At 44.8% G+C, this 11603-nt stretch overlaps 3 protein-coding genes across 3 annotated transcripts; 2 read left to right on the top strand and 1 right to left on the bottom strand.

The window, feature by feature from the left end:
- Positions 1-51: 51 nt before the first annotated feature.
- Positions 52-1939, top strand: LACBIDRAFT_333842 (uncharacterized protein; the record flags this gene model as incomplete). Its single annotated transcript, XM_001888509.1, has 2 exons — positions 52-112; positions 468-1939. 2 exons carry the CDS (start codon positions 52-54, stop codon positions 1937-1939), a joined length of 1533 nt encoding a protein of 510 aa, XP_001888544.1.
- A 466-nt stretch (positions 1940-2405) lies between these two features.
- LACBIDRAFT_333843 (uncharacterized protein) lies at positions 2406-4944 on the bottom strand (the record flags this gene model as incomplete). The annotated part of the gene is made up of 13 exons (XM_001888553.1): positions 2406-2415; positions 2486-2564; positions 2684-2713; positions 2833-2862; positions 3065-3157; positions 3222-3258; positions 3312-3317; positions 3678-3698; positions 4163-4266; positions 4384-4477; positions 4535-4604; positions 4695-4700; positions 4730-4944. 13 exons carry the CDS (start codon positions 4942-4944, stop codon positions 2406-2408), a joined length of 795 nt encoding a protein of 264 aa, XP_001888588.1.
- A 1713-nt stretch (positions 4945-6657) lies between these two features.
- On the top strand, positions 6658-8688 carry LACBIDRAFT_312983 (uncharacterized protein; the record flags this gene model as incomplete). Its single annotated transcript, XM_001888510.1, has 7 exons — positions 6658-6945; positions 6998-7056; positions 7114-7267; positions 7325-7520; positions 7575-7712; positions 7762-8447; positions 8497-8688. 7 exons carry the CDS (start codon positions 6658-6660, stop codon positions 8686-8688), a joined length of 1713 nt encoding a protein of 570 aa, XP_001888545.1.
- Between the last annotated feature and the right edge of the window lie 2915 nt (positions 8689-11603).

Here is an 11603-nt window from a genome sequence, read left to right on the forward strand (position 1 = left end):
CATCGTTTCCGTGTCGTGGCCGTGGTGTTGTGTTGGGGTCGTGGTGAAACAATGACGGACGTCGTCGTTGTGTGCGTCGTGGTGGCCGTTGGTGACGTGGCGGTGTCGCGAGGTGGGTTGGCGTTGTGGATGATGGTGGTGGTTGAGAGAGTGGGAGTTGTTTGTTGATGACGCCCAAATCAAGCATCGGCAAACACCGACACTCGATTTGGGCGTCAGGAATTCCGTTCCGTCTCATTCCGGGATCATTCCTTCCGGGTGATTCCTGGAACCATTCTGGCGGAATTTGAATTCCATCAAAATTCCGCCGGAATGGTTTGATCAATTTGGCAGGGCCCTCTGCCAAATTTGATTCCTCCGGAATTCCAGGAATTGCCCGGATTCCGCCGGATTCTGGCAGGAATCAGTGGAGGACAATAAAGACCTTGTAACAGTGGACAACTTGATACCTACCTTGAAACGTTTAGGTTGGGAACAGCCTAGAACTCGACCACCACTACTATCTACGCCTATGCGCGCAACACAGGATAGACCACCTCAGCATCGAAGAGTATTGATGACAATAGCTGAGGAAAGGGAGGGAAATCAGGTCACAGAGGAAGTGCCCAAGCAAGAAGAATCGCAAATCGACGAAACTCACGACGACATGTTGCGTGAAGTATACCAGGTCATGCAGAAACGGCAAAGGGCTCCCCCTCCTGGCGGATACATGTTTCCGCGAAACGATCACGTCACAACTAAGATGGGAAAACTCCCACCTTCGCCCTGTCGAGCCTGCGGCAGCGAGAACCACTGGGACAAAGAATGCCCGGATGGTGAGATCTACAACGCTCGGATGGCTTCCGAACATCGAAATGGTCATTCAAATGAAACAGTAGAAGATGAAGGGGATAAGTGTTACCAGAGTGCCTTCAGTATCCTCCTTTCTCAGCGGTTAGCAACATCGCAATTCGATCTGAGTCGAGTAAAGTCGGATTTTGAGCAGGCAGTTCATCACGAAGAAATTAACGCACTAAGCGTTGAAGACAGAGTCGATGAGCGTAAGTCTGTGGAAAGGCAGCGAGTGACCGTCCAAGAGATAGACGATGAGTCATGGTTGGAAGCCCGTTCCAAACCAAAAGCGTCGACGTACCTTCTCTACAATACGAACGAAGAAACGGAGGATGAGAGACCAGACAGAACTAAAGATCCCCCACCGAGTGCGAGGAATTCTGAATCTTTACACGAGAATGCCACCGCCAATGGACCTGACCAAGCTCCGACGCTCTCGGATGACAAGATACGATCGGCTACAGCAGCGGCAGCGCTTGCTTCGGAATCCAAAGAACAGACCCTCCCTAGGAATGACTCTCCTGATGACGTGGAATCTCCGTCGGATTTCCAATTGCCTCCTCCGCCAAAGGACTTGAAACCTGTACGATTGGCAAAGAAGCGGTTCTATCCGGTAGGAGAGTCGTCAGTGGGTGTTTCAGTACTATCTGTCAAGGGATGGGTGGGCAATATGAGTAACCCCATAACGGATCTTCGTCTGGATTCTTGCGCCGACGTTACATTGATCTCGGCAGAATATTATGATAGCCTAAAAGCCAGCCCTCCAATTCAACAAGGTATGTGCATGCGACTGTGGCAACTTACCGATAAGGACTCCAGACTAAGGGGGTTCGTACGCATACCCATTCTCATGGTCACAGACGACGGCATAACGATCAAGTCTGAGGCAGAAGCCTATGTAGTTCCGGGAATGACAGTACCAATACTACTTGGCGAAGACTATCAACTGACCTATGAAGTGGGCGTCACTAGGAATGTGGAAGAAGGACCGCAAGTACACTTCGGCAAGTCAGAATATAGCGTGACTGCAAAGCAGGTAGAACGAACCAAGGACTTCGACCGAATGAGACAGAGTGCCCACTCCATAGGCCGATTCATCCGGAACTAGTGTTGCCGCGGCTCAGCTAGCCGAGAGCCGGCTTATGTAAGCCAGCTAAATTTCCTTAAGTGGCTTGGCTCGGCTTTTAGCTGACCCAAAGCCGGCTCAAGCCGGCACATAATTCTCAAAGTGATGTGACTATAAATCTGGGTAAATTAGATGCTGTCTACCTGATAGATACACAGTGTAATGTATATTTCGAGCATAGAACTATAATAGAAACCAAATGATTATGAAAATAAATAAAAATTCGCAAAAAAAATAGGGGAGGATGTGAGATAGCATAGAAATAGGAGCATGTATGGATGTCATCTCTTCAGCTCCTTCAAATACGACTAGAATACAATGTAAATGAGCCTTCAGTGAAGAAAAATGGTGGAAAGCTGACTGAGATACAGCTCAACTCCCCCCAAAAGAGAAAATGTAACATATCTCCAGAACGCGGACACGCAAACCTCTCGTCTCTTCGGGACCTTCAAATGACACTAGAATACATTTTAAACGAGCCCTAGATCATAAGAAATGATGGAAATTTGACTGACCTAGGGTACTCACTCCCCAAAACAGAAAATGGAAGATATCTCCAGAACGCGGACACGCAAACCTCTTGTCTCTTCGGGACCTTCAAACGACACTAGAATATGTTTTAAACGAGCCCTAGATCATAAGAAACGATGGAAATTTGACTGACCTAAGGTACTTGCTCCCCAAAACAGAAAAAGGAAGATATCTCCAGAACGCGGACACGCAAACCTCTCGTCTCTTCGGGACCTTCAAACGACACTAGAATACGTTTTAAACGAGCCCTAGATCATAAGAAACGATGGAAATTTGACTGACCTAAGGTACTTGCTCTCCAAAACAGAAAATGGAAGATATCTCCAGAACGCGGACACACGAACCTCTCGTCTCTTCGGGACCTTCAAACGACACTAGAATATGTTTTAAACGAGCCCTAGATCATAAGAAACGATGGAAACTTGACTGACCTAAGGTACTTGCTCCCCAAAACAGAAAATGGAAGATATCTCCAGAACGCGGACACGCAAACCTCTTGTCTCTTTGGGACCTTTAAACTACACTAGAATATGTTGTAAACGAGCCTTTAATGAAGGATGGTGATGGAGAACTCACAAAGATAGAGTACACCCTCCTGATGAATCATGAAACTTAGCATGACAGATATCTCAAAAATATGATGGCAGATGCCTCTCGTCTCTTCAGGCCCTGAAATCGACATCAAATAGCTGGTAATCAACACTTATTTGGTAGAAAACGGTACAGAACTGACCAAGATACAAAATAGCCTCATGGTGTCTATCCAGCACCTATTACATGTTTCTTAGGGCTATTATTGGGCTATTCTGGTACCCAATCTTACGTTATACTATGTGGAGTTCATTTACAATTGATATGGTACACTACTCAATAGTGTTTGGAAGTCCGGTCTCGTGACTGGAAAAAGACCGTAACCAGACCGGACCAAGACCGCAAAAGACCGGACCTGCGGTTACGGTCTTTTATTTTTGAAATGTAAAGACCGCAAAAAGACCGGTTAACGTGAACCGGTCTTGACCGGTTTGGACCGGTTTTTTGTAGCCCCTTAAATACCCTTTAAAACGCACCCAAGAACGTACGATTTGGTAAAAAAACGAGAGAGATATGAATTAAAATGTAAATTACTTTGGGGAATAATAGATGTACCAGACTTATTTTATAGAAGCACCAATACCTAACGGGATTTAACGTTCTTGGGCTCGTTTTGAAGCTATTAGAGATGTTAATAAATTTACCGATTCATAATTTTAAAATATTGGCCTAAAGACCGGTCATAAACCGGTTAAAACTGATGCAGACCGAAACCGGTCTATAGACCGCAAAAAACCGCGGTCTGCGGTCTTTTTGCGGTCCGGTCTGGTCTTTTGACTTCTGGGGAAAAGGCAGACCGGTTACGGTTACGGTTAACGCCCCTGGGCATCAAAAAACCGGACCGAACCAGACTTTCAAACACTACTACTCAAGTTTACGGTTAAACATAAATTGGGGGAGAAGAGGAGAAGGAAAGCAAAAGAGATGTGACAGATGCTGAAGCGCTATATATCTGAGGCACTTTAGGGTGGGTTGAGATTTAGGGCAGGCTGGGGGAAGGACTAGCAGCCCCTTTCCTAGAGATGCCAAATGCACTTTGAAATCTGAGGTGCCATTCATCATTGATTCAGGTGGGTAGCACACCCAAATGCCTCGGGCAGCACTGGGTAGTGGCGTAGTATTTGGCAGCGCGATTTTGGAAGGAGAACAATTGAAAGCCCTGGTCGATTTGCCCCTGCCACTTAAATCTAACGGCGGCCTGCTTCAGCTTGTGTTGCAACAGAATTAAAGCGAGGTTAAAGAGTTAATGAACCTAGGGCAATGTTGTAGGTTTACACAACTTTAAAGGAGGTCCTCCAGCGCACCTGTGTTATCCTTTCCGACATGACCAAATGTGTTGTAAAGCCAAGCGTGCAAGGTCAATGGGTTTGATGCATAGCCCACTTTTTCAAACTCATTCTCTATATTGAGTAGCGAGTCAAACATTTGACTATTGTTCAAAGCGAACCAACTCACCGCGTTGTCGAAAATGTGCCAGAGGTAAGGTGACACATAGTCGAACCTCCCAGATTGACCGACGCGAAGTCTAAGTCAAGAAATGAACGACCGATGTGAAGTCCAAGTCGTGAGGCGAATGACGCAAAGTCTACTCTGCCGTAGAATAAGATCGACTCACCGAGGCCTGTTTTGCACTTCAAATGCGTCACTCACGCAATCCGCGATTCTCTCTGAAATCCTTCATTGTCAATTGATAGAATGACTCTTGGCAAATTTTCACCTTGAGGGATCGTTAGCAAGTCGGACTCGGAACTGCTGCCGGTAGTCGGGGACGAGTAACGGGTGTTGTGTCCATTAGCCAAGGTCGATGTTGGACTCCTGTGCTGGTGGGATCGAGTGGGCCTGAAGAGCAGGTCGCGGCGGTACATTGAACAGCGTGTTATTAGTACGAGCAGGGCCCACCACGGTGAGCCTGAGGGAGTAACGAAGAGTTAGCAGTAGTACGCAGCGCCACTACAGATTAAACCGATGGATGTTTCTTTATTTGTTGATTGGCATGGACGTTGCTGATCAATATGACCAAAGACAGTCACGTACGGTCACACACTAAGTTCAAGTTCAAGTTCAAGTTTCCGATCCACAAGTGACCTTAACAGTGCCTCGTCCTAGTCCCAGCGTCTGAGCTCGAGGAACTTCGAGCTGGTCTCACAGAGTATCTGCCCCATCCTAGTAGTTGCTCGTAATAAGGTGCATTTTCCTTTGTACTCAACAGCGAAATAGACTTCGCGTCATTTGCCACAACTTGGACCCCTTCGCGTCGGTTGCGCATTACAACTTGGACTTTGCGTCGGTTGTGCATCTCTTGACTTGGACTTTGCGTCGGTCGTGCATCTCTTGACTTGGACTTCGCATCGGTCGTTCATCTCAGAGTCTTCGCTTAGACTTTCCGTCGGCCAATCTGCCAGTGGGAGGTTCGTCTAGTCCTACCCTGTGCAAGTTTCAATCACTGCCGGGCCATTGTGGGATTCATTCCCAGGGTTACAACTGATATGATTGATGTTTCACTATTTGAAGTTGCGGTTGCTGACTCGGATCACGTACTACTACAAGTAGTACTATAGACTCCGAAGATCACGTTCAAACCAGTACTCCCTTCAGACCTTGGAAGTTCCCTTCGTGTCCTAGTTGCGGAATAAATTACGGCACTCACCAGTGGCAGGCTCATCTGAAGCAAAAAAAGGTGTGTTGATTTCATGCTACAACTTTGCCTCATTTGCCTCACGACATGGACTTCGCGTCAGTCGTTCATCTCTTGACTTAGACTTCGCATCGGTCAATCTGGGAGGTTCGACTATGCGTCACCTTACCTCTGGCACATTTTCAACAATATGGTGTTCATCCATCGAGTCTTGACTTGGACTTCCCGTCAGTCAATCTGGGAGGTTTGACTATGCTTGTTTCAATCACTGCCCATCTTGTTTCGTTATTCCCTGATTCTGTTGATCAACATATAATGATGACGTTACCAGTACTGTTGCCTTCAGGCATTTCCCACCAGTAATAGTACGGAGTTGGACTCATCCAAGAGTTATGAATTCAAAATCATCAGTCTTTTCAGCATAAACTGTTCGCTTTCCTCCTGACTTTTTGATAGGTCTTCTTCACAGTCATTAGTTCAAGAAGTCACGGCCTTCTCGCCTTTCCAAAGGAACTCGGCACTCTGGGCTTCCTGCCCGTGGCAAGTATCAGACATTGTTTGCTCATTGGATCTGGAACAATCACTGCAACCAGACAATCCAAATAGGGTATTTGTGATATTGCATGTATGATCATGAGATCATTATATATTCACGTCATTTACAGGATTTTCTCTCAATTCTAGCACGAATTCAGTCTGATGTTGCAACCCGGTGGAATTCGGACAATATGACATCCTTTCGGAGGGTCATTCGACTCGGTGAGATAGAGGTGCCAAAACGAAAGGTTATGACGGACCCGATCACAAAACCTTGCTATCCCCCTGCAAAACTGCACCTCGTGCAAACCTTCTTGGTATACAGGGTTTTAGAGCTTATGATCATCCAGGAGAAGGGAGTGAGCACGCACGACGTTCTGCGGTGTAACCGGCGCGTGGTTTTAGGATGTGGGCCAGGTCTGGTTGGTCGCTTTCTTTGTTATTGCTGGGACATGTGTCATCCCTCACTACTCTTTATCAGGGTTGGGATAAAATGGAGGATTGGACCCTAACTTTAAAGAAATTTCGAGACAACATGGCAGCCTTAGCAGCGCAAGGCGTTCCTGAAACTTTAGGGGGGGATATTGATACTCGCCTTTTCAAATCCATCACTGGCAAGTTGAAGCATGGGAAGGCATTGGCGTCGACCACAAATATAGAAGCGGCCGCGTTACTAATAAGAGCAATGTGGAAGGTAGCTGACAATTCAGTTCGTTGCATTCTTTTTTTCAATCTCACCTTTTCAGGGATTATGGTCGGACTTGAACAACAAGAAGGACGTGTTTGAATTTTTGCGGGAAGCAAAGTGCATACTGCCTGTCATTTCTCATCCTACACAGGTGACTCATTGCACCCTATCTAGAGGAGGACCATCGCTGACAGAGTTAGAGAAAATGATAAAACCTCCCCATCGTCTCAACCTACCGATTCACTTGGCTGCTTTTGTCTCTCCCATAGGACTTTTAACAGGAGTTCAGTTATGTGGTCGCGACTACGACCGATTCTCGATTTTTTTGGTGAGTTTGGCAGAGAAATGATCTGTATAGATGAGCTTAGGGAACTCATGAAAACAGATGTGGAAAGCATTGGGAAATATGCAACCTCTTCCTCTTCGTTTGTGGAGCATAGAAAAACTCCTCTGGGACGCTATTTTCTCTGTAGCACGGGGACAAGAAACAGGTCATGGGGCGCTGACCACCTTCCTTATGCTGGTTCCATGGGATCAGTTAGGTGACCTCCCGGAACATGACCGCCGCTGGTTCGAAGCAAGTAAGTAATTCAATCCAAAAATCTGCTGTTTAAATTTACTTTACGCTTTGTTAGAACAGAAAATTGAGATGAAATATCTTGAAACGCTTGACAATATCGATATTTTAGAGATACCAACTCTTTGGCCATTGAAGATTACAACACAAGAATCGCCAATTTTGGACCCTCCGTTGAATCCAACTTCGATTTTAGGCAAGTGTCGAAACACTTTGTTTGGATATCATTTACACAGCCCTTGAAGCTTCTGCCACAACGCCCTCTTTAATGGAGGGAACTGCTCTCAATGACGCCCAAAGTCACGGTAATATGGTCATGTGTGATCCACTTGCCGTCATCAATGGTTCGCCAACCCACAAGGGCACCCCCATAGCCAATCTTTCCCATGAAGGTCATCTTGGAGATGCAACACCTAGTGCAATCGGGGCTTCCGCGATGAGTGGTCCTCAAACCCATGAAATCATGCCTATAGACAATCTCGACAGTGGCAGACACTTTGGAGATGCAGAATCTAATGTAGCCGGGGCTTCCAAGCTCGGTGATTCTCAAACCCCTGAAGACACACATTTAGATGATCTCACCAGCGGTGTGCAACTCGGAAGCAGAGAATCCGGTTCAGTCAGGACTGCCGATGGACACGTCGGAGGCAAAGAATCCGACGTAGTTGGGGGTTCCCAAAACTATCACAACGTGCAAACGGCAGACTACCAAGATGGAGCATCTGACTTGTCCGAGCTGTCTGAGCTGTCCGATGAAGAAGATATTACTAAACCAACGTTATCGGCGGGGTCTGCCCAACCTACTACTTCACGAACTTTATCGCATCAGGCGTCTGTTAAACCCAAAAAACGAAAGACATCCACATTTGTCAAAGGAATTGGGTCCACCCATGATTGGCCCATTGACGAAGCTGAGATGGAAAGAATGCAGGTATGTCGATTGGCATTCCTTTGTAAACAATCAGTGACCGCTTGTTGAGGCACGTCCACCTTCGCCCAACTTGCAGCTTAATGAGTCAGTGAAGGCCAAGGGGCTGCGAGCGGAAGATCCCGAGAAAACGACTCCCTTCGTCTTGTCCCATCAAAGTCCCAAAGGAGTTGAATCCAGGGTCGGATATGGGAGACTAAATCAGCGTGAAGATAACGCCGTACACAATGCGATAGACTTGTAGTATTCATGGTAACACTAAATATACAGCGTAACTAATAGAAACTGTCCAATTATTTGTAGAAACACTATTTTATTATAAGCCTTGATGCTGTTTTGTGGGGGATTCATCTCGAGAAGCTGATTGGATCAATATCGATCTTTTTCGGGATTCTCTTGTGGATGACTCCACCATCGCAACCTCTTCTTCCACGTAGATGTCCACAGCGCAGGCACATTGTGGGATGGATAATCAAATGAAAATGAGGTTTGTGTCAGTGTAGTGGAAGGGGAAGCTGAATTGGTAAGTGGCGAGTTACTTCTACTGAATCTCGGTTCTTGGAAAGAGTTGATGAATGTCGTTCCAGGTTGTGATTGAATGGGAGTACCAATGTCGAGACGAGCAGCATTGTTTTGATCTTGAACATCCCTGCAAATCACACTCCCCCAGTGTCTTTGATAGTGAATTGTAGATTTATGTTTTGTAAGCGGGAGGTATCTGTTGCAAAGATCGCATTGTACAAGTAATGTGCTGGTTCCAATTTCTTGGAAGATAGCGTAGTTGACGGAAGCACCTGACGGCATCTGGAATTGCACCGTCTCAGAGGGAGTTTTGGGTAAAGCGGTATAAATCTTTGTTTCTCGGCGGCTCATGGTGTCGATATATTTGATAAACCTTTTGTTCTGGGGTGTCTGCAGCAGGGAATGCTGTCTTGTGTGGTATTTATACGGATTCTTCTCAATGCTGCGATGGGTGGTATACACTTTTATGATAAAAACCAGACATATGCCTGGAGGGCAATGTGTATAATGCCTAGAGGTTCAATGAGATCGCATATCTCATTGTTCTAGGATATTTCATTGCGATTTTCATATGGATACCTGGTGCTTTCAATATATATTTCATTCTCAACCCCAGGATATTTCATTGCAATTTTCATATGGACACCTGGCTCTTTCAATATATATTTCATTCTCAACCCCAGGATATTTCATTGCAATTTTCATATGGACACCTGGCTCTTTCAATATATATTTCATTCTCAACCCCAGGATATTTCATTGCAATTTTCATATGGATACCTGGCGCTTTCATTGGATATTTCATTGTTAGCCCCAGGATATTTCATTGTGCTTTTCATCTGAATGCCTGGCGCTTTCAATGGATATTTCATTCTTGTTCCTAGGATATTTCATTGCACTTTTCATAGATATACCTGGTGCTTTCATTGGATATTTCATTGCTAAACCCAGGATATCTCATTGTGCTTCTCATTTGGATGCCTGGCGCTTTCAATGAATATTTCATTCTTATTCCTAGGAGATTTCATTGCACTTTTCATATGTGTACCTGGCGCTTTCAATGAATATTTCATTTTTAGTGGCAGCTGACCTTTCAGGGTCCAGGGTGCATTTCCAAATGTAAAATGGCAATAAAATCAGGAAAAATTAGGGCTCATTGCTGATCATCATGTTGGGTAACATTGTCAGGGTCCAGGGTCCAGTTCCAAATATGGTAATATATCCAAAAATAGCCAGAAAAATAGTGGAAAAATTGAATATATATAAAAATGGTTTACAGAACATCAGGCACTGCCTTCAGGGTCCACTTCAGGTTCCATCCCAAAAGGGAAATATCACCTGGTTTGACCAAAAAGTGAAGAAAACCAACTGGAGAATGATTTTACCTATCAGGGTCCATGTAATGGGATGTTGGGATGATGGTCACATGACCAATTACCAAAAATGGTCAAAAAACAAAAGTTGTAGCCCTACACTGTAGCTTCCTGAATCTGTTCAAATTATGTTCTGAAGTGCTCCCGTTGTGGAGATATGAGGTAAAGGAATCCCAAAAGCATCGTGTTTTTTGCATTTTTCTCCATGAAAACAAAACCAAACAATATGATTTCAGTATATTTAGAAAGCTAAAAGAAAGGGCTACAACTATTGTATCGTGGGGAAAATGACCAAAAAAGGAAGGTGCATGCCCTAGAAAAGGAATGGTCAGATATAGACTACCAAGTTTACTGATAGACTATAAAAAAGTCAGACTCAACTACAAAGTTTACTGATAGACTACATAAGACTACAAAAGTCGGACATAGACTACAAATTTTACTGATACACTACAAAAGACTACAAAAGTTGGACTTAGACTACAAAGTTAGGGTTAGGGCTAAAAGGTTATCCAAAGTCAACCTAGCCCATCCATCCCATACATGGCACATATTTGATGGGGAAATGGCTGGGGAATATACAGATACATTGCAGGGACTCAATTCCATGTCTAGTTTGAGGAATCATATGCAAAAGAGAGCATGAGAGCCTTTAGAAAAGGCACTTTTTTAGACTACAAAAGTTTGTAGTGTCCGCTTTTTGAGACTACAAAAGTTTGTAGTTGACATGTAGGTTATGGTGTCCTTGGCCCTGTCTAGGTTATGGGGATGAGGTTGAAGGATTGACATGATCTTACATATTGCCAGTGCTGCAGCATTAGTTTTTGACATCATGCACAAGTTGTCTTTTACATTAGGAAAGGCTATTCTAAGCTTTTCATATTGGTACCTACAGTCTTATCTCAAAACATAACAAGTTCATGTGGGGATATGGCTGAAGGATTGCCATGACTTTACATATTGCTATGGCCACATCATCAGTTTTTCATCATGCCCAAGTCGGCTTTCAAGCCAGAGGAGGCCATTCATGTTGATATCTACTGTTCTGTCTCAATACATGGATACATGGTCAACTTACAACATGACTTGACTTGAGGACACCTCCCAGGATGAATCAGCTCATCATCCTATAGCCCTCAAAGAGCTGATATCAAAGTTTACTATGTTTGGGACAGGCCAGTAGCTATCAATGTGAAAGCAGACAGTGTGAAAGCCAACTTGGGCATGATGTGAAAAACTGATGATGTGGCAATAGCAATATGTA

The sequence above is a fragment of the Laccaria bicolor genome, genomic scaffold (assembly GCF_000143565.1).
Source record: "Laccaria bicolor S238N-H82 LACBIscaffold_56 genomic scaffold, whole genome shotgun sequence".
Classification (NCBI taxonomy): domain Eukaryota; kingdom Fungi; phylum Basidiomycota; class Agaricomycetes; order Agaricales; family Hydnangiaceae; genus Laccaria; species Laccaria bicolor.